Below are 26,564 nucleotides of genomic sequence, written 5' to 3'. Positions count from 1 at the left end.
CAACTTGAGATGAGAAACAAAGCAATAAAAAAATGCAAAGTGTGTATAGAGGAAGCCATACAAAATTGCTAATACTTCTGACCTACAAAATGGCAGTTTCATCTGATTGAACCTAATATTGGGATTTGTTATGCCCTTTCTGCGAGCAAAGAACGCACTTCATTGTTTCTAATTGCTTGTTCTTTGATGGGCGCCTCAGAGGACAGCACCCTGTCCTCTGAGAGCTTGCAGAGCACTATGCCTGATAGCAAATCTGTGTTGAAATGGAAGAAAACCTAGCTGGCCACAAACTGACACTGTCACAAATCATAAAAAATTCTGAAGGCAGTCTCTTGAATGTTTCCCGTTTTATAAACCTTTGTCTTTGTCACCTTTGTGGCTTTTGGAACCTGGAGGGAAAGATAATAGTATCATTAGCACCTTTGGATCTCTTGTCTCTATCAAGTCATTGGGGGCGTTTATTATTATTGCACAGGGAGACTTTTCCTTCTGGAAAGGTCTTGACTCAGGATAAGAAAATTGAAGGGTTGGCCTTCCCCGTAGGGGAGGGTTGTTAGGAAGGCAAGTTGGGGTGGTTTATCCATGTATTAAGGCCGTCGGTGCTGGCTCAGGTCATCTCGCGGCCGTGCTCTGCATCCCGCACCCACCTTGGTGGCCTCGTTATATGTTATTATCACCTTTCCCGGAGCAGGGGGCCTGGGACAATGAGAGGAGACCTCATGGGAGGTGCTGCGGGACAAATCTTTTTCTTAATAGTCTTTGATACCAGAGCCCCTGGTGGAAAATGTTTGCTCATATTAGAGGGGGAGGTGGTTAATACCTAAAATCTTTCATTTGGTGAAAACATTCTCTGGGCTTTGAAACCTCTCTGGCCACCTGCTGGGGACCAGTGGGTCCAGCCAGCAATAATGATTACCGCCTTGGGCTCTGGTCTTTTGTGGAAGTGGTCTGGGTGCTGTTTGAACTCCCCAACCAAACGCTTCTAAGTGGCTCTGGGCATCTCAGGTGGTGTGAGGGGAAGAGGTGAGCGCGGATTCCTCAGGCTATGTGGAGTTTTAAAAGTTGACTGGATGCGTTGTGCTCCTCTGGGATGACTAGACATCTTTTCCTGGTAGCCTAGGTGCTGTGCAAGCTAATTTTCTAAACACAGTAGAGGCATGTTATGTAATTATTGATATCTGAGCCACAAAGCAAAAATCTGTCCCATAATTCCTAGAAGATCTCTCAGCTCTGCATATTGTGATCTGTTTCTGTGGGGTCACTGTGGTGTCATCTTTGTTTACCATCAAATGGCCAACTAATAGAAGTCATGAACTACATTCATTGACCACTTTGTAACCACGTGAGGAACTCCTTATGTGGATAGTTTATATGAAGGTGGAGTTGGGTTTAGGGTAGTAACAGAGCCTTTATTCTTCAGTCCTGATCAGCTTCATTTGGTTTGTTTTATGTCAAAGTTAGCCAGATCATTGTGACCCCCAGGCTTCATTATGACACAGACTAAGAAAGCTGTATCATTCCCCAGAGTGGCTTGAGTTTGAAGAACAGTCACTTTTTTTTACCAGGGTACCGGATCTGCCTAAAAGAGCAAATGTGTCTACACAATTATAAATAATCATGCATTGGGTTTTTACTTTACAGTTTACAGTAGCTGTTTCATACATTGCCTCTCTTTAATCTTCCCATGAAACCTGGGAGGCGGGCATTGTTATTTTCTCATCTTACAGGTAAGGAGGCTCAGACTCCAAGTTTCTGTCCAGGTGCGCTGACTTCAGGTTGGATTCTCTTCAGCCCCTTCTAAGTCACATGTTGCCTAACTTTCTGGCACGTGGCCCAGTGGTCTATAAGAATCTGGTCATTCAACATAAGGGGAGGAACCCATCATCCATCAAGTATTTCTGATTCTCTGTCTAGTAACTCCCACTGGCGCGTCCCGCTTGCTTGGTCACCAAACTCATCATGTCTCAAACCACCTTGCTGTGTGAACCACATGCCTGCTTCTTCCTGTATTTCTGAGTCAGTGAAGGATTCTACCCCTCATGTGACGAAACCTGGGTGTTAGGATTCTATGATGGGTAATGGTGGACACACCATGTGATCGCTAGGGCTCAGGGTTCCACAGCTGTAAAATGGGGCTAATACCTGTCTTATTGGGTGTTGGGAGTATTTGGGGTCATTTACATTTGGCACACAAATGCTCAACAAGGATAGCAGCTACTGTTGTCATTTAAAAAATATCATTATAGCCTCTTTCCCCTCATTCAGTCAATTGGCAGGTCCTGCAGATTCTACCCACATTAATACCATCGACTCCGTCCTTTCCAATCTCTCTGCCTTAGACTTCTTACATAATTGCTGCCATAATTTGACTCATCAACCATGTCTCCAGTCCAGCCCCTCTAATCCATCATCTGCACTATATCCAGCCTCATATTTCCAAAAGCACAAATTTGAACTTCTCCTTGCAGTCCTTCATTTGCTTACAGAATAAATATAAATTCTTTAGTTTCTCCCCAAAGGCCCTTCATGACCTGACCCTTTTCATAGCCTCATCTCACTGTCATTCCTGTTCCTGGACACACACGCTACCCTCCACCGTGTAGAACTGGGGCTCCTCTGAGTAATTCCCCATCCTGTCTGGGTCCCCTAAATGTCTTGGTTCTCTGTCCCCAGTTTCCCCTCTTCCCTCCTGCCCCTCAGACCCCCCCTGCTGCCATGCCTAGCTGGTGTCAACCCACCTTCAGCTTCGTGGTCTCAGCACCTCACATAGAATCCTGCACACAGTAGGTGCTCAAGAAGTGAACGAATTAACTCTTGGCTTCAGTGGATACTGCGTGGCCAGCATGTTTAGCCCAGAGTCCTCTCACGTCTCCAGCGTCTCTCGGGGGCTGGCAAGGCTGGACGCAGACTGGATCTTCAGGGGAAGACCCTGGGTTGGTAGCTGAGCCACCAGGAGGCCTGGAGTCTGCCCCAGGGAACTTGGGATGAAGAGAAATGGGGTCACTGTCACCACAATTCATCCACTTCATCACAGCAAGAAAGCCTACCTGAGGTTCAAGTATATACAGCAGCGGCTGTCCCACCAGGAATTTATCCAGAGTTGCCATTTGACTGTTCAGAATTTACATCATAATTGTCCCTAAATATTCCCTTCAGAAGCAGCCATCCTTCCCCCACCCCCACCCCTTCAACAACCAGCTGAGGGTGATTATCCATGGTTACCAGGCCTACCATCTCCATCAGCCGAAAAGTGACAAAGCCAGGCCTGCTGGCCCTGAAGGCCATAGGCGCTTACCCTGTTGTGGCTGGAATCACACTTGTCCAGAGTCATCTGACAGCTTTCCACAGAAGGTTGTGAGGCGTTAGTCTAGTCTTATTGTTTTGTGAGAAGGACATTTAATGCTTCCCTCCGTATGTTATGCTCTGGAAAACTCAAGAAGCGTGGAAAACTTATTGCATTACATGTATGTTTGAAACCACTAGAAATCCAAGCCTCTCTCCTTCATGAGAACTATGGGGATTTGCTTTGTCCTCCCCCCCAAAAAAAGATGCAAAACATGCTAAATATGTTCCCAAGCAAGTGTTGACATCTCTGAGTTTTGTGCTCAGATATACAGAAGTGCCTGAAAAAGGACCCCACGATCCACCTGCTATGGATCTTGGAAATGCAGACTTGTCTGAAAGAGAAGGCTGTGACCAGGGAAAAGGATTTATTCTCTAAGACATAGGTTGCTCTCTTTATGCTGGTGTGTTTCAGTCAACTTTTTACTGAAGTATAACGTCATCAGAAAAGGACACAAATCAGAAGTGCACAGCTTGAATTTGCAAGTTGCCCTTTTCATATATTAATATATAATGATTAATAGGATTTGGTGCCACCACCAATTTCTCATTGAATTAAATGAAGGGGTCGGTGAGGATGGAGATGGGAATGAAGCTCTGAATTCCATTCTCTTGACACAGCTGTTTAATAACCTCCCCGTTACTCACATGCTCAAGAAGGCCAAGTTTTGTTTCCTGGTGCTCGCAGCCTGTAACTTTTGTCTCCAGTTCTGTTGCTTTAGTCTTTTGAATACACAGATGAATTCCAGTGAAGCCCCCATATATAAAGGTGGCCTGCTCCCATCCTACTTGTTTGTCCGAAGAAAGGACCCCAAAGAGTTTATCTGCACACGTGGTTCTGATAAGGGAGTTCCTTACCTAGATTGGATTTCCCCCCCTTATGACGATGCCTCTCTTACCCCTATGTCTTCCCCTTTTCTGTCTTTAGGGCTGTAGTTTATCTCTCAAGTTCATGGCCTTCTTTTCTTCTAGAAGATTTGTCTGATCACCTCCCCTCCTCCCATGCCATCTTCTGTGGGTCCACTTAGTTGAAGCCAACCTAACACAGGCTGGTGTTATTTTCAGTCAAGTGCAGTTCACTCTTCCCACTTGTTAGGAAAACAGCACTTTCTTGGCCCGTTATTGATGAACTAATACTCCATAATATTTTCTAATATCCAGTCCACATTCAGTTTTTTTTTTTTAAATTTATTTATTTATTTATTTATTTTTGGCTGTGTTGGGTCTTCGTTTCTGTGCGAGGGCTTTCTCTAGTTGTGGCGAGCGGGGGCCACTCTTCATCGCGGTGCGCGGGCCTTTCACTGTCGCGGCCTCTCTTGTTGCGGAGCACAGGCTCCAGACGCGCAGGCTCAGCGATTGTGGCTCACGGGCCTAGTCGCTCCGCGGCATGTGGGATCTTCCCAGACCAGGGCTCGAACCCGTGTCCCCTGCATTGGCAGGCGGATTCTCAACCACTACGCCACCAGGGAAGCCCCACATTCAGTTTTCCCCAGTTGTCCTAAGAATGCCTTTTACACTTAAAAAAAAAAACAACAGAGTATACTAGAGTTTTTATTCCTGGTAGTTTATTAATGCATCAGAGACTATCTGGATGATTGTGATGGCTCAGTGGATAGAACAGTGGTGCAGACATTGTTAATCGTGTAGACAGTTCCCCAGGAGAAGACTGCATTTGCCTGTCTGTCGTTGGCAGTTTCCTTACTTGCTTGATGCAGCAAGTGTAGGCAAAAGTGAATGAATAAGCATGAATGCAGGCACCCATCACCACTGTGAATGGGCCACTTGTCACTCCTAGAAGTCTGGAAGGTCTCATTTCTTTCATGAACCTAATTGTCATCGGTGTGCGGCAGCCACATACACACGTTGTTAGTACCCAGGAACCACCTCGTGTGTGCTGGTTTGCCAAAAAACGTGTGTTTTTATTCTAGAAAGGAGCATAGCTCAGTACAGGTACATGGGCAGGCCTTAGGAATTCACCAGAGATTTGGACATCATGATAGTTAATAGACTTTATTTTGGGGGAGTACCTGTTAAGATTTACAGAATAATTGAACAGATAGTATATAGTTTTATATATCCCCCAGGCCCCTACCCATTTCCCTTATTATTGCATACATTGGTTACAATTAATGCACCAATATTGGTACATTATCATTAGCTATAGTCCACGGTGTACATTAAGGTTCACACTTCGTGTTGTACATTCTGTTGGTTTTGACAAATGCTTAATGTCATGTATCTACCATTACAGTTTCACACAGGATAGTTTCACTGCCCTAAAAAAATCTCACTTTCCATCTGTTCATCTGTCCCTCCTTCCCCCGAACAGCTGATGTTTTACTGTCTCCATAGTTTTGCCTCTTCCAGAATGTCATATAGTTGAAATCGTACAGTGTGTAGCCTTTTCAGACTGGCTTCTTTCACTTAGTAATATGCATGTAAGTTTCCTCCTTGTCTTTTACTGGCTTGATAGCTCATTTTATCTTATTGCTGAATACTATTCCACTGTTTGGCTCTACCACACTTTGCTTATCCACAAAGCTTACCGTTTTATTTATTTATTTTTTAAAATACATCTTTATTGGAGTATAATTGCTTCACAATGCTGTGTTAGTTTGTGTTGTACAGCAAAGTGAATCAGCCATATGCATACATATATCCCCATATCCCCTCCCTCTTAAGCCTCCCTCCCACCCTCCCTATCCCACCCCTCTAGGTCGTCGTTATTTTTAAATAGATGATAGAACATTTCGGCACATAGTAGGTGTTTGGTAAATCAATAGTTATTAAATGACTTAGTTAGATTGAATCCTTACTTTTTCTGACAGGTGTGTAGTACAAAGGGAGTGTTGTGATGGAAAAGGCAATTCTGTGTTAGGCATTGATTTCTGCTAATATGCAGTTATTGTTTAAGGAGAGAGCATTTAACCCCACAGCGGCTTAGCCCAGCAGCTGCAGACAGCTTTGATATGCCCAGGCTTCCAACAACAGTTTAAACATTCTCCCTAGCACTGCGCTGTCCAATATAGTAGCCACTAGCCACTAGCCACGTGTGGCTATTTCAATTTCAATTGATTAAAAGTAAATACAATAAAAAATTCAGTGCCTCTGTTGCACCAGCCACATTTCAATTGCTGGATAGCTATATGTGACTAGTGGCTCCCATTTTGGACAAGGCATGCCTAGAACATCGTAATCATCACAGACAATTGTATCGGACAGCCCTGATCTAGAGCATTCAAATAGAAGGAGGGGATTGAAATGAGTTGACCAGGCCAATTCTGCTTTCTCCTTAATGCTTAGCTGTTTCTGAGCTGTAACAGTTTTACAATGGAAGAGAGGAAGTCCAGAGATTTGTTTGCTGGAGAAAAGTTGCTTAAAATAACTTGGGATAAAAAGGCTGCCCAGCCCAGTGAAGCTGTGAAATCCTCCTTGTGTGACAACCCCAGGAGGCCTAGCTTGCCAAAGGTTTAGTCCCTTGATCAGCTAGTGTTGCGGAGTTTTACAGAACTCTGAGTTCTTACTTATTTAGTTCGGTGAAAAAGCAGGAGCCTTCTCTAATTTGAGGGGTTGGGGTGGGTGTGGAGAGGGAGTTAAACTTCTCAACTAATAAATCTGCAAATTGTACACCCACCCCTGAGTAAACGCCTATGGTCCTTGGATGCCAGGAATGTGAAACCTGAACAAATATCAGATATTTGCCACAGAAATTGTTGCTCATTCCCTTGAAATTGAGATTACTCTTATTTGGGAGCAAAGCAAATGACAGTTGTTTCCTTGGTTTTTTTCTTTTTTGCCAGCTCTTTGGATGTGGTCAGATCTAATTTCATTCACGTGGTAAGTGCCATGCTGACACAAAGTGTTATGGGTTTTTTCAGTCTACTTAGATTTCAATTCTGTATGCATTTTATGTATGGCATTTTAATAAAGTCTTCAGGTTTTTTTCTTCTAAATAGAAGTACAGATAACAGACATTATATGAAATTGCGCTTTTCCTTAATGCTTAATCTGGAAATTGGCTGTTGATGTTGGTGAGGGTTTTTAATATAATTTTCAACTGAAAACACCAAATTGCTCTGTTTGCACATTGTAGCTTTAAATATTGACTTTTCATCTTTTGACATGCTTGGGTTTCTAAGAGGGCCGCATGTGGAAAGGCAAATTTGACAGGATAATATATCTACCAGAATTCCTATGAAAAGACTTAAAATATTCTGGTATTTGGACGTCCATTCAGGATGTTACCACTTGGAATCATGACTGTCTGTAAACACAGGCTTAGAATTGATAGTTTTCTCTAAGAATAGGCACAGAGAAAATAGTATATTATCTTGCAAATGAAGAATTGGAAATTCCAGACCTCAAATGAAGACAGATTTCCCTTTAATCTTTCGGCTAGGGTTACCTGCTAAACAACTCTTAGAAGAGTTGCTGAGATTTAATCAGTATTTAATAATTATTGCATTTGTTCAACTGACTTTTCTTTGAAAACAAACACGTTGGCCCTTGAATAAAAGGCAGGATAACGGATGGATTTCTTATATTTACTATGGTTTTCCTTTAATTTTAAAAAGTATATTTTAATTTAGACACTGTTTTGTGTTAGCAAAGTCTCAAGAAATTGATTATGGTTTCTTCGCATGGGATTGTTTTCTTAAAAGCCATGCAAGGGGAAAGAATCAATATTAGGGCTTTCCGAGCGGCAGCTTTTTACAGAGCCCCCCAGCACGATAGATTACAGCTGTTTTTGTAAAGGATTTTAAAAGAACAATCTGTATTAAAAGCCTCCTTCTTTGGTATGAGCTGGAACAGTTCCAAGCGGGTTTCCACGGGGGCTGCGCTGCCGTGTGACCACTTGAATGAAGGGGCTTGTGGCCGCACCAGCGCGCCAGGGCAGCCAGACGGGGAAAGGCTATTAGGTGAGGGGTTGTTGGCCTGCATGCCAAAGAGGTTACCCTGGCAGCTGCCATCAGTCAGCCAAATTCCTCAACCTCCCAAAGCAGGAGGGGCAAGAAGCAAGTGGTTTTTCTACCAGCGGTGTGTAAGCGGCTGGAAGAGAGAGATGGAAGTATCCATATATCTCTGTTCCAGAGCATTGGCCAAAGGCAGGCAGGTCCAGTCCAAGTTAGGAAGGATAGAAACTGATAGCCCCCGAGCTTCCACATCCTCAGCTGTGGCCTGGAGGCCGGTGAGGAGTGGACGCATCTTCCTTGGGTCTCTTACTCTTGAGCCCCAGGAGAGAGTTCTTCTCTGGCTGCCTGCTGATCTTGTACCAATTAAATAATAAACTCTACTCTGTGGGCAGAGGCGCTGTGTGGCAGCGGGGTGCCCGGAGCAGTTACATCTATTCGAAACCGGTCCCATCTCAAAAGGCTGTGACAGGACCCAAGTGAGAGACCATGAATGTGGGCTGGGCTCCCCGGGCTTTAATTCTCAGTAAGACCCTGTGCTCTCTAGGAAATGAAGACGTAACAAGTAGCTCCAGGCGGCTGTCATCCTAAAAGGCGGGGCTTTTTACATAGATCTTGCTATTGGTTGCTTTGCAGAAGGCATTTGCAGGCACGGGGTGGCCCATTAATTTGGGAAGAAGGAAAGATCCTGGGGAATATGGGAATTTTTAGAAAATAATTTAGCACACTTGGGTGCTAAATCTCCCCAGAGGCTTTTGGTATGGCTTGCTTCAGAACTGATGGAATCAGCTAGTAAGCTGCTTTTATTACTGGATTCACCTGGAGAAAAAAAAAATTCCTTGCGATGATCTGATGTTTTTTTTTAATTAATTTATTTATTTATTTATTTTTGGCTGTGTTGGGTCTTCGTTTCTGTGCGAGGGCTTTCTCTAGTTGTGGCAAGTGGGGGCCGCTCTTCATCGCGGTGCGCGGGCCTCTCACTATCGCGGCCTCTCTTGTTGCGGAGCACAGGCTCCAGATGCGCAGGCTCAGTAGTTGTGGCTCACGGGCCCAGTTGCTCCATGGCATGTGGGATCTTCCCGGACCAGGGCTCGAACCCGTGTCCCCTGCATCGGCAGGCAGATTCTCAACCACTGCGCCACCAGGGAAGCCCCTGATATGTTTTTGACTCCTAACTACTTGCTTTTCCTTATCTCCCATATTTTTAGAAAACTAAGTGCTATGTCTCCTATGAAATGGTACTTACGAATGTGTGTTCCAGCTGAGACTTTTAATTATCACTAGCAAATTACCATGAATTGGCCTCATTTGGGTGCAAAAAATAATGACACACTCTTTTCAATATATTCTCTAAAGAGCTTCTTAAATATTATTTTTTAACTGAGTATGTAATTTTACCATCTTGCAGGCTCTGTTTTTCCCTTCATCTTTGACATTCTCGTATTTTAAGAATAAGAGTTAGGATTCCATCAGCAGAATGTCAGAATGTCTTCATAGTAGATTCTGATGGAGGTAGATCAGAAAGACAGGCAACTCTGGGGTGGATTAGGTTACCTTTTGGATTTTTGAAGGCTTTGCCCACATGTTAGTTTGAACAGCCAATAAAGTGTTTATGGTTTTTGGAAAAAAATATGACTATCCACACATCTCCTTTCCTCTTTCTATGGCAAGACTGTAAATGTTATCTTCAGATAAATAACTCATAAACAACACTTGAGAACACCAACAGGTGCGCTTTCTAAAATGCGTTCGCTTGAGAGATGGCACAGGTCACGTGACTGTAAACAGTCCTTGTGAAACAGGTTCTTTTGTCTGGGAGCTCAGGCTTCATTTCTTGGGAAATTCCATGCAGGGTCCACAGTGGATTTCATGATGGGACTCTAATACCTTTAAACTTTTTCCCCCGCTTCCTCTATCAAGGAAATCATTTCTTTAAAAGCTGCTTGGCCTTCATTGTTTACTGGTTGGAAAGTTCGGTCAAGAACAGTTCCTTTATATAACAAGAAGAAATACAGGGCCAGGGGCTATGTGCCTTGGGCAGAATCAGAGTGTTTTTTCAGTAGATAATCAAGAATGTGAATAATCCTTCGGCACACGGTGCAGCCGCCGCTGTGACTTGGCACTAGGTATTAAAAGCCCACTGTTCATGTACACCTTGCTATATTTAAAATAGACAACAAGGACCTACTGTATAGCACAGGGAACTCTGCTCAATGTTCTTTAATAACCTACATGGGAAAAGAATTTGCAAAAGAATAGATACATGTATATGTATAGCTGAATCACTTTGCTGTACACCTGAAGCTAACACAACATTGTTAATCAACTCTACTCCAATATAAAATAAAAAATTTAGAAAAAGCCCGCATTCAGAACAGCTTGACTCCACTTTTGAAATCCGTGTTCTCATCCCCTTTGGATGTATCCCTTTCTGCGTAGCTTTGTTCCTTTTATTTAGATAAGTGCTGACACATTCTCAATCTTCCAGTGTAAGGAAGTAGCCGCATGTCATTTTCTTCATTGAAAAAGTCTCCTAGATCAGGTAGTCACTGTGCCGAATCCAAGGCTGTCTGGAATCAGCAGAAGGAGAGCTAGAACAAGAGGCTCCCCTTGCAGACAGACGAGATCAGTGTAATAGGATGGACCCTGAAAACCAGGAACAACGCGAAACATCTCGGGGGCTCACTGGGACATCGGCCCTGGAGGTGTGTCGGGGGCACCGTGCTCCCAGGTCAGGTAGTGGCCCCTGCAGGTGGGGACTAAGCTGGAAGGGAGCTTGTTGACTGGGGCACCGGCAGCCTCACCTTGATGTGGAGTGTCTTCCTTGCTTTAAATAACTCAAGAGCAAAGAGTAGCTAATGAGATGGGTAATTAGACCCCGGACATTTTAGAACCTAGAATCTTGTAGTTAAAAATCCATTTTACTATACCTTTTGCCTTTATGGCTTCAGTTAAACTGGGTCGGAAGTGGCCCAAGCACTGTGGTATGATTCTGTGGCACTTTTCTGAAGTGTGCACTTTTTTTGTTGTTGTTGGTCACTTATACACCCATATACTTCCATGATGCTTTCTTTAGGTTCTTTATATGTGTATGTACCTGTCTGTTTGAATGCATTAACTGTTAAAAGTTACTGTTGATGTTTGGAAGCTGGTCCCTGGCCCTTTCCATTGATCTTGTGCTTTCTGTGCCTTTAGCAGCATATATATGTTGGAAAATATAACAAAAATATCAATTAGGAGTGAAATCATTCACAAGCCACCACCCTCACCAATTAACTCTCTTCATTTTTCCACTCCCCTTTCAGTGCTTAACCAAATGATATGAAATTTTAAGAGTTGTAATATTAGAATATATTAAAGCAATATATGCTTTTTAAATAGAGTGTGTTGTCTAAACTTTTTCCTCATTGTTCTGTGGTATATGATTTTTAACGGCTGTGTTGAGAAATTAACGTATCATACACAATTGACATAGCTACCCCTCTAGGGTTGCATTTAGGTCGTCTCAGTGAGTTTGCTTTAATGCAGTAGTAAACACCCCACCTCTCCTTCTTTTTAGAATATTTCCTTAGGATAATTCCTGAGAGTAGAAACATCTGGTCAGATGCTAAGAAAGATTTCATATCTTCTTAAAACACATTGCCAGTGTGCTTCCCGAAGGGCTTGTGCCCATTTCTGTTAGTTGGCATATTTTAAATAGAGCTTCTCTTGACAGGCCCGCAGTAAAGCCTCCCATATTCCTATCAACGTTCAAACTCAGTGCTAGCTTAGACCTGAAACACAGGCTCAGTTGGAAATTCCATCCACCAGCTGCTGCTCTCTGCCAAGCGCAGGTTCATTCTCCAGCATCAGTTGGAGCCTGGAAGGGCGTGGTATGCCCTTTGGACCGGTCTTTCCCATTTTCCTGTCCCGTAGGTGTCCTGTGGCAGTCTGTCGGCTCCCGTATAGGGTGGAGAATATATGTGGTTGTGCCTTGGGGCCTAAAATTGTAGCAGATGAAAAGCCTTTAGAGTGAATTATTAAATCTAAACCAGAGCCTGTTGGCTTCCTGTGCTTGATTTGGAATCTGTTCCATTATGGTAGTTTTTACAAAACACTTCTGAATGAGAAATAAATTCCAAATCTCTTTTTCCCCCCTCTCCTGCCAAACGCCACCAGAAAACAGAATCTCGTTATTTCAGTTTGAATATATTAATACTGACCCTCTCCAGCACTTGGGAGTTTTCAGGTTAGGCCCACACGGCTTCTATTTTTACCCTAGTCTAAACTGTGGTCATATGGATGGCAAAATAAATACTGGAATATTCTAGTTTGGGAGGGGGAGAGGCAGCAGTGCTTATAATAACATGGCTGCAAACCTCTTGCTTCCCTCTGTTTGATATTCCAAAAAAGGAAGAAAGCACAACTTGGAACACATCTGTAAGTCATGAACATTTTCCTTTTGTGTGTCATGCATATTCAACATAATCCCACTCTGCATCCCAGGCGTTGCTTTAATATACATTGCTTCATAGAGCCCTATTTTTGTAGCCGACAAATTTAACTCAAGACAAAGGTGGCTTCCCTTCTCTCTCTGGATCAAGAATCCGAATGCCTTACCATAAACAGAAGTAAGAAGTTTTGGTGTGTTCTGCTTTTGTCCCCCACTACCTACCCCTAACCCCCTACCTCCCGGTTGACTTCCTTGCTCCCGAAGAGGAAGACTGGTTTTTGTTTACTGTTAGCAGTAAACCAATCTCAGGAAGAGGATTTAAAAAAAAAAAACAACATATTGATTGAATTTTGTAGTATAGATGTTTCGAAATTCAAAAGTTATGAATGGACGTAAAGTGAAAACTCTCTCCAGGTGAGAGATTTTGCATTTAATTAGTTGTCCCTGTAGTTTCTCTAGGTGACAAAGCATAAAGTATGTCAAGAATTTGGGTGCAAGGTTTAGATTTCTTTCTGCTTGGTTTATTTAGTTGAGGGTTTTTCTTCATGAAATGGTGGCTTATAGAAACTGAGGGCTTTGGAACATGGGGGTTTGTAGAGTGATATGCCAGTGGTATGACTATTGGTAGATGAGCATATTCTCAACGAGTCTGTGTAATCAGGGTTGTTCATTGTTACCAAGGTCTAGATTAAAGAGAAATGGGACTGGGGACCTGCATCCTACCTGTTCTGTGTGTCGTAATGCTTGGGGACAGAGGAGGGTTGCATCATTCAGCTAAATAAGCATACGGGATTTTCTGGGTCCTCCTATCTGAGAGGCTGGTTGAAATTTACCCAACAAACCACTTACTGAGCCAGGTACCGTATTGTAGACTCAACAGACAAAGGTTGTAGGGAGAAAAATAATTTTGAAGCTCCAGCTACACCAATATACCTACAGTGAGGCATGTTTGGCGAAAATGATATGGATTCTATTGAATCATAAATATAAATTGAGATGAGTCAAGTAATCCTTTGGCAAGATTATTTTGCTGTTGTTTTTTTTAACATGCTGATTATTGGACTGAGCGTTTTATTAGAGAAAGATTTTATTTGAGCTTTGTTGGCTAGAAAATCTAAGTGCTTTGAACCACATTCAGTTCTTTTTTTTAAACAAACAGGAAAATTTCTACTGTGAAGTACACTAACTCAGTGTTACTTTTTAAAACACTTTTCAGCCATTTAAATGTTCTCCAGAGACCAGTGTTGTACCCGGCTCATTGGAGGCATTCTTAATGAGTTGGCGGATTCTTCTAAGGTCATACTTATCTTTCTGTTAGTCCTCCTCACAGTAAAAGGCTGAATTCCAGATCTCCCTTTTTAAAAAGAGACCTAGTAAGAGTACATCGGTTGAGTTTTCCTTGATGTGAGGTAACCAGCTAACTTATTTAAAATACATGGTTATTTCCTTCACCAAATGGCTTAAAGCTTGGATTTAGCCTTTCAGAAGAATGTGCCCTCTCCTACTCTTTGTTGAACCTTTACCGTATGCTAGCTCTAAAGCAGTAGGGGATACAGAAAACATCAGACCTGCTCCTGGTTCCTGGACCTCTTTCAAGGAACGTACATTCTAAGTGGTGAGATAAGATTCCCACTCTGTATGCAGTGTGCAGCAGGAAAATCCGCCATGACTGGTCAATTCCAAATGAGTGGTTCAGACCTGAAGGATTGTAAATAGATACGGTAGGAATTCTGTCATCTGTCGTGCTTTGGTTTGTTTCAAAAGGTTCATGGAACTAGTTGAAATTTTCCATGGTTGCCGATGATTTGACTTTTTTAGAATTTATTTATTTATTTATGTATTTATTTTTTAAGTATTTGTTTATTTATTTATGGCTGCGTTGCGTCTTCGTTTCTGCGCGAGGGCTTTCTCCAATTGCGGCAAGCGGGGGCCACTCTTCATCGCGGTGCGCGGGCCTCTCACTGTCGCGGCCTCTCTTGTTGCGGAGCACAGGCTCCAGACGCGCAGGCTCAGTAATTATGGCTCACGGGCCTAGTTGCTCCGCTGCATGTGGGATCCTCCCGGACCAGGGCTCGAACCCGTGTCCCCTGCATTGGCAGGCAGACTCTCAACCACTGCGCCACCAGGGAAGCCCTAGAATTCATTTTTTGATGCGACATTTTTATGAGCAGCCCGATCATCTTTTTGCCTCATTAACACCCAAATGTGATTCTACCTTCATAAACCTGATTTTTTTCTTTTCAGAATTAGATTTATTTTCCTAATGTGCACCAGTAAATAATTTAAACTAAATCCCCACTTTATGGAAGGTATGCTCAAGTGTTTCTTAAAGTTAGAGACTTCAGCAAAAAGCTAAAAGGACTAGTAATTAAGGACTAGACGAGGTGTTTGAAACAGGTCTGAGCTAAAGATCTTTCTTAAGGATTTCTTAAGTGATGATTTAAGAATTTGCTTTCATGTGTGACCTCACCTTTGACCTCAGCTTTTGTGGGAATTATATACAGGATAGTAGAATATGCCTAGGACATTGTTAGGTACCAGGTAGTTTTCTGTAAACAAGTGCTTGGTAAACACAATAGCATTTGCCTGGAAATATATAATGCAGTCATATCTCACATATTCAAGGACAGCAGTATCTTTTCCCAACAATAAACATAGGTTTCTTTCCTTCCATTACATCTTTGGTTTGGATGGGACATCTGATAGAGATGAAGGTATTACTAAAAATGAATGAATGGCATTTGGCATCCTTCACATGGGCAGTTTGCAAGAAAGTAGGCAGAGAAGAAATTGTTAAGCTAGAATTCTAACTCTTCACACAGATTTTTTCCCCATCTATGATGCCAAGAATACTAGTTCTAAAAGATGTTAAATAGATTTTCGGGGAGGGGGGGGGGTTGGAGAATTTCCATGGCCAAAGTTTGGAAGTCCTGGATCAAGCAGAGTTCAACAGGACTCTTTATTACAATTCTTCTCAGGACCTTTGTTGTGTGTGAATCACAAGGGGGGCTGAGGGGAGGCACAGCATGGCCAACACTCTCAATGACCACACACTTTGAAGCCCAGATTTGGACGTGAACCCCTGCTCCCCACTTCTGAGCTGTCTGTCTTTGGACAAGCCTCAGTTCCTTGGTCGGCAGTGGAGATTGTTGAGATGATTAAATGTGCCAGTGCTTATAAAACACTTAGCACAGAATGCCTGGCGCATAATAAACACTTAACCATTAGCTACAGCTAATCCTTTTGAACCCCAGGCTGACTGGCTCTGATAGCTTCATGTTGTAGGACATTACAGTGCAATAGTAAGAATTAGGTGGCAAAATTTTGGGCTCTAGTTTGGCCACCAACTAGACTGGGTGATTTTAAGTGACTTTGCCACTGTGGTGTTCTGTGTCTTCACTTTTGAAATAAATAGGTCATCTGGATACCTGTAGTGTCCAGTCAAGCTCTAAGATTATATGTTCCTTTGGGCTCTACCTAAGCCAGAATTGGCAAGTTCATCTTAAGGGCAAGTGTATCATCTCTGTGGGACTATGTGGGAGAAAATTTTAACTATTATTTCTTTTACAGTGTGTGTTAGCTAGTAATAAAATAGTTTATTAAGTCACCTCTGGAAAAATAAGCTAAAGTTACAGCTAGTTTGGTGCTTTGTAATCACCATAAAAGTTAATATACATTTGAGTCTAAGTCAGGACTGGATGTGCCTTTATCCTAAAACTAAGAGACACCATCCAGGTGTTTGTTATCTAAGATGTGATTTAGAATGTCATAACAGGCCACCTGAATATTTAATTTTTATGTCCGAAGGATAATTTTCTGAAGCTTGGGTCTGGGAGTGGTATCCATAAATAGTTAGGTTTTCTACCTTCTGACTCTGTTATCAACCTAAGTTTCCACCATAAGGTGAATTTAACACCGACTGCTTTGAGCTTTAATTATCTTGACCACTGTTTATCAGTTGCACTAGTTTAAGGCATTTAGAGGACATTCATCTAGTAGATAAGGCAGTGTATCTTTCAAGGAAGACCTCTAATTTCTAAATCACAGATTTCCACCCTGGCAGTTTGAAACATGATATTTGTTCCATGTCAGCTTTACCTCACAAGAAAAAACCGGCAAGTACATTTGTTCAGTTGCCATCCCACGATTTTCTTTGCTGAGAACGTGGGCAGGTTTGTGCTATTGCTTACTAAAATCGAGATTAGTGCACTTGTGGTCTTCCAGGCACTGGATCAGCATTTTCTCTGTTCATTTTTATTACAAACACCACGTATGTTTGGGCCGAACCGTTTTGTCAGAATATTAGTTTTCACCATTCTCAAGTATGTGAGGCCTAGATCACCACTGTTTTCCTCAATTTTCTGTGCTTAGAGGAGTTTATTTCCTCTTAGGGGTTTTGTATAAAGGAAATTGGTGTCATCAGGTCTCTGAGTGGAGTTTTTTTGTCATGGAGCCCAGGGTTTGGGTGGAGGAAGTGGCAGCAGCTGACACTGGAAATGCAGGTGAGGTCATTTGGTATCTTTCAAGGAAAAGGCATTTTTCTTTCATCCTATAGGTGATAGGGAACCACTAAAGGGTTTTTTTCAGCAGGGGAGCAATGTGGTCATATTTAAGAATGGTCCCTCAGCAGACAGCGGATTCAAAGACAACGTCTTGAGCGGTGGCTAAGTTCCACGTCTTGAGGGGTGGCCTCTGTAATGGTCTGGACCCAGCATGATGAGGTTACTGCAGTTCGAAGGCTAGAAAAGAAGGGATGGAGTTGGGAGACAAACGTGTATCTTGCCTGCCTTCCAGGCATGTGGGGATCCAGCACTCAGGCAGTGGGCCTTCTCCTCCGGGGGGAGCTGCTTCCTCTATGAAGGCAACTTACTGCTCAGTGTCCATGGTTGAACCTCCATTTTGTCCTGCAGTCAGTTTTCCTCCTCGTTGTACCCAGTTGCTCTCTACAACTTCCCTTTGCTCTCCTGCATGCATGTCTTGCATCAGCCAAGGGGGGGAAGGGTCTGAAAGACCAGCTTTGTTTTTCTTCCAACTTGTACTCTGAGCCCTGTTAGCCAACAGTATTGGCGCTGCCTCGTGGAGATGGCTGGTCCCAAATGAAACAAATTCATTAGGAAATCCTACCGTCAGGCTGCATCTCCACACCCTGGGCTGTGCCTCTGCCCATTTCCTCCTGGTTCCTTTCATCCAGTGGCTCTGTCTCATCGAACACGAGAGCGTTCAGTGTGTCTTGGGGTTTTCTGCTTAGTGAGGCACGTCGCAGTTGGCTGGTGTAGAAGCAGTAGTCTTGAGTCACCCCTTCTCTTGGCTTTCTAGAGACGCACATCTTGCCCCCAGGGAATGTCAATGCAGAATTCATTTCCCTCTCCGGGCATGTTAACTGCAGCAATCCTTTCCACAGACTGTGGAGGCTTCACCAAAGGAATTGTCATGTTTGCAAAGGTGTTTTTTGTTTAAAAGGAAAGACAGTGGAGGTGTTTCTTTGAGCATTATCTGCTACCGAGTGAAAAGGAATCTGCTTAAATTGGACTCTATAGAAGGATGGATATTGGTAATTCCTCTTAGGTGCTTGGTGCCCCTGATGTCAGAGCAGGAGTTGACTTTTAGTGTGAGGTCATCATTATTTGCACCACACCGGATGCTGGAGGAACAAATACTTTTAGCTGCCTTTGAGCACATTAAACATCCCGTCAGCCTCAGGACCACCCTGGAGCCCTGCAAGCCAGCTTCTGTACATGCATCCTGACCCCAAGTCTTATAGTAATTCAGGTCTGACAGCTTCTTCCTAAGGAGCCAGTTGTCCTGGAGAAGTGAGTTGCTTGTCAAGCCACCCCGTGTGGTTGAACTGTGCGGTGGCCAGAATCCTCTGGGAGTCGTTATTGGCCCATCTGCCTGTGAGTGTGACAGACATGTCCGTCCGACAACTGGGTCACCTAATGAATAGAAATTCAGTTTACAAGGAGGAATTAAATATCTTCGTGTGGCCGGTGCCGCCTCAAACTTCTTTGACAGAGCCAGGAGGGAAAAGGCATTCAGTGTTAAGAAAAGGCAAACGGGTTTCTGCTGTTAAGACTCAAGGTCACTTAAGCCAGGTGCCATGCCATGTGTGTGGGAGGTTTGGGGCCAGTGATCTCCCAGGCTTCAGATGGAAAGATTTCAGCTTTAGGGGTCTTGTGACATGTGTTATCTCTGAAGCCTGAGTCAAAGGCCAATTTGTTTTAGGTAATTTCAATTGGCAAATATTTATTGAGTCCCCATGCAGTCTTACAGGCCCGGGGAGCACACACAGGGCATTGAGGCCCTGCCTTCTCCAAGTGTGCTCTGCTGAGGGGCAACAATTTAAAATAACACTGAGGGCTTCCCTGGTGGCGCAGTGGTTGAGAATCCGCCTGCCAATGCAGGGGACATGGGTTCAAGCCCTGGTCCGGGAAGATCCCACGTGCCGCAGAGCAACCAAACCTGTGAGCCGCAACTACTGAGCCTGTCCTCTAGAGCCTGTGCGCCACAACTACTGAGCCCGCGTGCCACAACTACTGAAGCCCGCGTGCCTAGAGCCCCTGCTCCCAACAAGAGAAGCCACCGCAATGAGAAGCCCGCGCACCGCAACGAAGAGTAGCCCCCGCTCGCCACAACTAGAGAAAGCCCACGCACAGCAACGAACACCCAACGCAGCCCAAAAAATAAAATAAATAAAATTAAAAAATGTATATATAAAAAAAATAAATAGCACTGAGAGTTTGTCTTAAACTGTTCATAGGCTACAAAATCCAAAATAGTAGTTTGGAACGAGGGGCCATGGAAGGACTGGGGAAGTCAGAGCCTGTTTTGTAGACAGGATTTGAGAGAAAGAACGACAGGGTCCTGCAGATGAAGTTCACAGGACAAAGTTTAATACAAGCAGGACAACAAACGAAACAGCCCAAGCAGTGTTTACTGAGCATGTACTATACGCCAGATACATGATTGTGGGGAGTTGGGGTGGACTGAAGATGTATGAGGTGCTGTCCTCGCCCTCAAAGGAGCTGACTGCATACTGTGGCTCAGTGACGCTGATGGCAGGGCTGTGGGAACCAGGGCTCCTGATACGGTCGGTTCACAAGCTTGGGAAAACACCCGAGGCCTGGACTGGGGAGAGCCTTGGAGACCCGTGTCACGCAGAATGGCCTCAGAGGGCGGAGTTAAGCTCTGACTGTTCTAGTAGGAAAGCTCCAGCACACTCTTGGCTCAGGGTGATCACTCAGCGCCGCAGGCCAGGCCACTGGGAAACCAGTCCCTGATTGAAGTCTCAGTTCTCAGAATGTGCCGACGTGACCGCTCACACAGGGTGGGCGCCCACACCTTCCCGTCAGTTGTCCCTGACGCCTGGAGAGCGCGGACTCAGGTTTAGGACACTTCAGCCTCTCCAGCCAGGGAAGACGGTGTTGCTGTGATGGGGGGGCGGGGCCAGCATCCTCCTAGGAAGGTTCCAGTCGCAGTGACAGCTGGAACAGAAGGCTTTAAAGGAAATCTAATGAAAGCCTCTGTAGTGAGGGAAACATTTTTTTGTCATTCCTATTAGGAAGAGACATTCCATTTGATTTTTAAAAATAGGACAATAATGAGCGTTGCCTTTTTCCAAACACAGATGTTGTTTAGAAGCTGACAGATTGCTGTATTTGTTTCTGGGCTTTCATGAGATACTGGTGGTAAAATATCAATTTACTGAAACCATTTAAGAAAAAATTATACATCTACTCGGCCTCCAATTCATGCGAGGTGCTCTCTTGGTAGGATTAGGTTGAATTGTAATACTAAAATTCTTACCGAAGAGCTAAGAAGCTGTGGAACTGGTCGACTTAGTGAATGATCCTCTCCATATTCGGTGTGTGATTTGCTGTTACCAAGTGCCAGGAATATAAAAAGAATGTGCTCCTGTGGGTTTCTCTGCATTTGTCATTAAGGCTCTGCTAAGCCCGAGAGCCCCAGACGCGGCTCACGGTGGGCTGTCGCCCTGGTCCATGAGCCTCGCAGGCCCTGCTCCTCGAGGGGTGTGGTGCTGGCATCTGCATGCGTCTGGGCTGCGGCAGGAAGCCCTGTGACAGCCTGCCCGCCACCACGAGCTTCTGAGTGTGGCCAGGCCTGCAAACATCCAAGGGGCCTTGACGGATCCCTGGGTGGTGATTTTGCCCAAGCACCCTAATACATCCCCAAGAAAGTCTTAAATGATTTGAATGTCTTGTAGCTTTTCCAGTAAAGGAGCCTCACGGTGACTTTGTGACAACAGGAATGCCTGAGATGGTTCCAACTAGCACTGGGGCCCTGGAACTCAGACAGGTTTAGTGGGATGTAAGGAGATAAGCCCGTGATAGGTGCTTCGGCCTCTGAGCCATCTTCATGTTACTGAGTTAGGTTCTGTAGGCTTCCCTCGGGGGCATTTGTCTGTGGTCAGCCCTTGACGTAATATGAGTTGTCAGGGTGTCCTAAGGAGGGGTAGGGCCAGAAATGTGGGTTCCAAGGAACAGGGGAGAGGGACGGGTAGTCGCCGAGGTGTAAACCTGCACAGTGAGTTGAATAAGCTCACTTCCTAATTTCTCACCATCCTGAATCCCTTCTCTCTCCTTTCTCAGCGGGCAGAGCTGACGTCTGATAAAGACATGTACCTTGACAACAGCTCCATTGAAGAAGCTTCAGGAGTGTATCCTATTGATGACGATGATTATGCTTCTGCATCAGGCTCGGGTAAGGCAGGCTACGTCCACGCTCACCTCTGTGTTCTGTGCTTGTGCAAGCACGTGCGCGTGCGCGCGCGTGCACACACACACACACACACACACACACACTACTGGAACTTACTTCGAGGAGACAGGCAGTTATGCACGATGGTTAAGAGTATGCTCTGTGGGGTCACAGCATCTGGGTGTGAATTCTAGCTCCCCGCCACTTGAGCTGTGAGATCTTGGGAATGTATTTAACTTGGCTGAACCTCAGTTTCCTCATTTATAGACTGGAAGGTAATAATAGTCCCTCCCACATAGGTTTGTCGTGAGGCTTAAGGGGTTGACACATCTGTAGCTCTTAGAGTATGCTGCTTGGCATGTAGTCAGTGTTCTGTCAACATCAGCTTTTAATTTTATTATTAAGGCTTTCAGAGCGATGTCATGGAAACCACCCTTAAAGAGATCCCTGAGACACTGGTTTCATACAGCTGCCAACCCTACCTTAAAGATTATAGGTGATACCAAGAAGAGTTATACTTTCTTACTCCTAGTGTATTGCTCAAACGTAGGAGGGAGAACGTAGTAGCCAGGTAAAATGATTGTACAGTGATATCCTCAACTCCAGTGGTGTATCAGTTATCTATCACCGCAGTAGTGACTCGTAACAAACCACCCCGAAGTGTAGTGGCTAAAAACAACAGTCATTTTATTTAGCTCATTACTCTGCAGGGTGGCAATTTAGGCTGGCCTGGCTGGGCTCCCTCACATGTCAATGGTCAGTTGCAGGTTGGGTTTGCAGCTTTGCTGATCTTTCTGAGTTGTGTCATATCTCTGGGGCAATGGGGCAGACTTGGCTCTGGTCATGCGGTCTCTCATCCTCCAGAAGGCCAGCCATTTGTCCACAGGGAGGAGGCAGAGATCCCAAGACAGCAAGCAGGAGTGAGCAAAATCTTTTGAAGCCAAGGCTTAGAACTGGCCCAATTTCACTACCATATTTGATGGGTCAGAGCCAGTTATAAGGCCAGGCCAGAGTCTGCCTCTTAATGAAAAGAGCTGCAGGGCCACATTGCAGAGGATGTGGATACAAGGGGGAATAAAGGATTTGGCCAATTTTGCAGTCTACCATACCTGAGAAGTGTTTCACCTGTGCCCGGATTGGTCCCCAGGTAGCAGAGAAAGAAGAAGAGCTTGTGCATATGTTAATGATCCAGTCAGGAGCTCGAGGTCAGCAGCATGCTAGGCAAGTCTTATCCAGGATCTTCCTTGATTTGAGTTTTCATTTTATGTTCAACATTTGGTAAAAGTTACACTGACTGTACATGTCTCACAATCAGATCGGCCTGGGCTTCAGAATGACCCAGAGGAAATTAAAATCAGTTGTGTCTTTGGGCGAGCTCTAGCTACATAAGAGTGAGCGTTTTAGGTTGGAAAACAGCAAGTCTGAGAAAGACAAGAGAGGTGGTGTCTGACCTAGTAACAATGAGCTTACAATGCCGTCCTCGTGTAAAAATAGCCCTAGTTATTCTGGGGAGAGTGGTATATAACGCACACGCAGGATGAGTGTGAAAAGTTGTCCTCCATAGCCCACAACTCCATTAATACCGTTCACTCATGGCACCTCTTCTTTTTCGTTAGCACCTCAACAGTGCTTTGTAACTGTCTTCTTCAAGATGTCCCAGGAAATAATAAATATGGGTACAATTTGGTCCCCATTTCACAGATCTTAGAATCTAAGAGTTGTTAGAGATTTGTGGAGGTTGTCCAAGTCATTCTGCTGATTTCTGCCAAGATTGTCCCTAAGTTTAATATAAAGGACACAGGTTCAGTCCTGCTCCTCTGGCAGCACCTCCCCTCCCCCACTCCCCCCATCCAGGTGAAAGGGGATTGGAGTGGGTCATTTGAAATGCTGAACCACTGACCAGACGGATTGAGCTGAGGCTTAAATGTGGGCCCCCATTGCTTCTGCCTTGGCTCCAGCCTTAGGCAGATCATTGCTACAAAGAAGTGTATCATTCTGGGGCTTCCCTGCTGGCACAGTGATTAAGAATCCGCCTGCCGGGCTTCTCTGGTGGCGCAGTGGTTGAGAATCTGCCTGCTAATGCAGGGGACATGGGTTCGAGCCCTGGTCTGGGAAGATCCCACATGCCAGTGGAGCAACTGGGCCCGTGAGCCACAACTACTGAGCCTGCGCGTCTGGAGCCTGTGCCCCGCAACGGGAGGGGCCGCGATAGTGAAAGGCCCGCGCACCGCGATGAAGAGTGACCCCCCGCACCACGATGAAGAGTGGCCCCCGCTTGCCGCAACTAGAGAAAGCCCTCGCACGAAACGAAGACCCAACACAGCCAAAATAAATAAAGTAGCTATAAACCCATTGCTAAAAAAAAAAAAAAAAAAAAAGAATCCGCCTGCCAATGCAGGGGATACGGGTTCGAGCCCTGGTCCGGGAAGATCCCACATGCCGCGGAACAACTAAGCCCGTGGGCCACAACTACTGAGCCTGCGTTCTAGAGCCCATGAGCCACAACTACCAAGCCCGTGTGCTGCAACTACTGAAGCCCGTGCGCCTAGAGCCTGTGCTCCACAGCAACAGAAGCCATCGCAATGGGAAGCCCGCGTACCGCAACGAAGAGTAGCCCCCGCTCACCGCAACTAGAGAAAGCCCATGCGCAGCAACGAAAACCCAATGCAGCCAAAAATAAAATAAATTTAAAAAATAAATTAATTAATTTTAAAAAAAAAAGAAGCGTATCATTCTGGATTTTGGAAACCTCCTTGCATTGCACTGGGGATGGTGATTTTCAGCTTAAAGGTAATAAAAGCTGTAACTAAAATTTGTAAAGCCCTTACTGCATGTCAGGCACTGTTCCTAGTCTTATAACAGCTCTGTAAAGACAGATTGTATTATCTCTGTTTTTCACATGAAAAAACCTGAGGCTCAGGGGGATTGAATAACTTGCCTCAGATCACACTGTTGGAAAGAAGTGGAGCTGGGATAGGGGCCAGGGAGTTGGGCTTGAGAGTGTGTTCTCTTTCACTCCTTTGCTCTACTGCCTCCTTGTGTCTTAAGACTCTACTCCAGAATGAGGAGACCCTGCCTAGCTGATGCCCAGTCCCAGCTGGAGACTGGGATCCCCTGGGTTTTGGCCAGAGGGTTTTGTTCCCTCTGTCCTCACTCCCGTCATGCTATCCAGTGGAAGAGCAAAGGGACTGGAGGAAAATGGCCAAAGGCCTAGAGGGTGCTTCCCAGCTGAGAAGATGGTACCAGACCATATATGTGCACTCAGGGGTGGGCATTGGCAGACATGAAAACTTCAACCATTCACTTAAATGATTCATGGGCATTCACTGTGGACCAGACACTAGGCCATGTTCTTGGGACACAGATGAAAAACTAGGTCCTTGTCCTCAAGGAACCAAGAGTCTGATGAGAAAAATGTAGAAATGAGAAAAAAATAATTGTTATGCCATGTCATGGGTGATATAACATAAGAAGGTGCTGTACAACAAAAATGTAAGAGTTAAATGCAGAGTTCTGGTTAAAGATGGCAGATTGAACACACATACCTTTCAATATGCAACTAAACCAACAATAAAGGAATTGGGCCTAAACTCACAAGGACAAACAAAACAGTACAGGAGACAAAGGCCACAATGTTTTGAAAGCTGGGAAGCAGATGGGCTAGTAGTAACAAACTTGGCAGACGTGAGAAAGCTGAGTTAGCCAGTAGTGGGGGTGGGGAGAGCCAAGAGGCAACCACTTTACACAGTAGAATCCCCGTAGGGCCCCAGAATTCATGGCACTAGATGGAGCGTGAAAATGGTACTAAACTCAGGATGATTGGTTGAAAGTCTGTTCAAGATGCAGGCAGATTCCCTAATTCCTTCCCACCATAACGCAGCCAAGGGACTGATGCTCCCAACCTCAGGAGAAAACTGGAGGTTTATTATCTGGGGAAGATAAAACAGAGGGTCTTTGGACTGGGAGTGTACCAGGCACAGATGGGGCAAGGGACCCCACACTGAAAACAGGAAATACAAGTTCTTAGATGAAGAGTTATTTAATGTGGAGATATTCCCAGTTGTCTTCTCCCAGTCAGTTCCTGGAACACTGACGGGCTGGCCTTTACCCTCTCTAGGAAATTGGACCAACTCAAAGGAGACAACTGCAAGATACTGGCATTGGCAATTTCTCCAGCAAAACACACAAGTCTATCTAACTGATGATGCTCACATTTGACAGACCTCTCCTGTGTGCTCAGAGCTTCTAGTCAGCTTCTCAGCCTTTCCTTCTTAAATACAAGAAGACAACCAAGGCTCCCCAGACATTTACAGGAGAACTTGTAACTTCTGAAAGATAGAGACCTTCCCACACCCCCGAATGGTAAGAGAACAGAAACTCACAGTGAGAAGAGAACTTACAGAAAAACGTATTACAGTTGGAGAGATAAGAGTCTTTAATGTTGAAACAAGAAGAGGATACTTTGAAAAAGGACCATTCTGAGAGTGGAAGAGTCCTTGGAGGGTGGAACTGTCATCTAAGAGATGAAAAACTCATTAGGAGATGAGATGATATGCAGATATTTATTCAATTCATTCCACAACTATTTAATAATGTCCCATAACACAGGGGAACAGACACCATTCTAGGTGCTAGGAACACTTCAGTAAATAAAATCTAATGATGCTTTCTCTGGTGGTGGAGTAATTTTATTTATTCCTTCCTGTATTTCTGTTTCCCAATATCATCCATGAAAAATGTATTTTTAAAAACATGTATTCTTTTTATAAGTAGAAGAAAATGTTATTTTTCAAAAAAGAAGAGACTGAGTGAACAGTGGAAACGTAGAGAAAGAAACAGTTCCACGATGGATGGAAAGAGGATGACACTGATTCTGGGCGTAAAAGTGTAAGCAGGAGTTTCCCAGGTGGAAACGAGCTTTGGGCTCTGGGCTAGGATGTCTCAGCCAAAGTGGGCTGAAAGGGGGTCCCCAGATTTCTGGTTTGGGCAAGAGGGTCAATCTTTTTAATAAAGATAATAAATGCAGTGGAAGAGCCCCTGAGGTGGGTCACTCACCTGTCTCTAATTAAGAAGTGCCAACTTGAGGGAATTTTCTACTTTACAAAATCTCTTCCCTCACAACAAATTCTCCACACTCCTAATTTGGCAGTTCGTATTTGTAACTC

At 44.5% G+C, this 26,564-nt stretch overlaps 1 protein-coding gene across 1 annotated transcript in view; it reads left to right on the top strand.

Moving 5' to 3' along the window:
• SDC2 (syndecan 2) overlaps window positions 1–26,564 on the top strand; it is a 112,508-nt gene that overhangs the window by 75,947 nt on the left and 9,997 nt on the right. Inside the window, exon 2 of the mRNA XM_007164947.3 lies at window positions 21,291–21,402. Coding sequence (XP_007165009.1) covers window positions 21,291–21,402 — 112 coding nt within the window. The remainder of the gene's footprint in view (window positions 1–21,290; window positions 21,403–26,564) is intronic.

Source organism: Balaenoptera acutorostrata, chromosome 17, assembly GCF_949987535.1.
Source record: "Balaenoptera acutorostrata chromosome 17, mBalAcu1.1, whole genome shotgun sequence".
In the NCBI taxonomy this organism is placed as follows: Eukaryota; Metazoa; Chordata; class Mammalia; order Artiodactyla; family Balaenopteridae; genus Balaenoptera; species Balaenoptera acutorostrata.
Note: the sequence above shows the minus strand (reverse complement) of the source record. Positions and strands in the feature narration are given on the sequence as shown.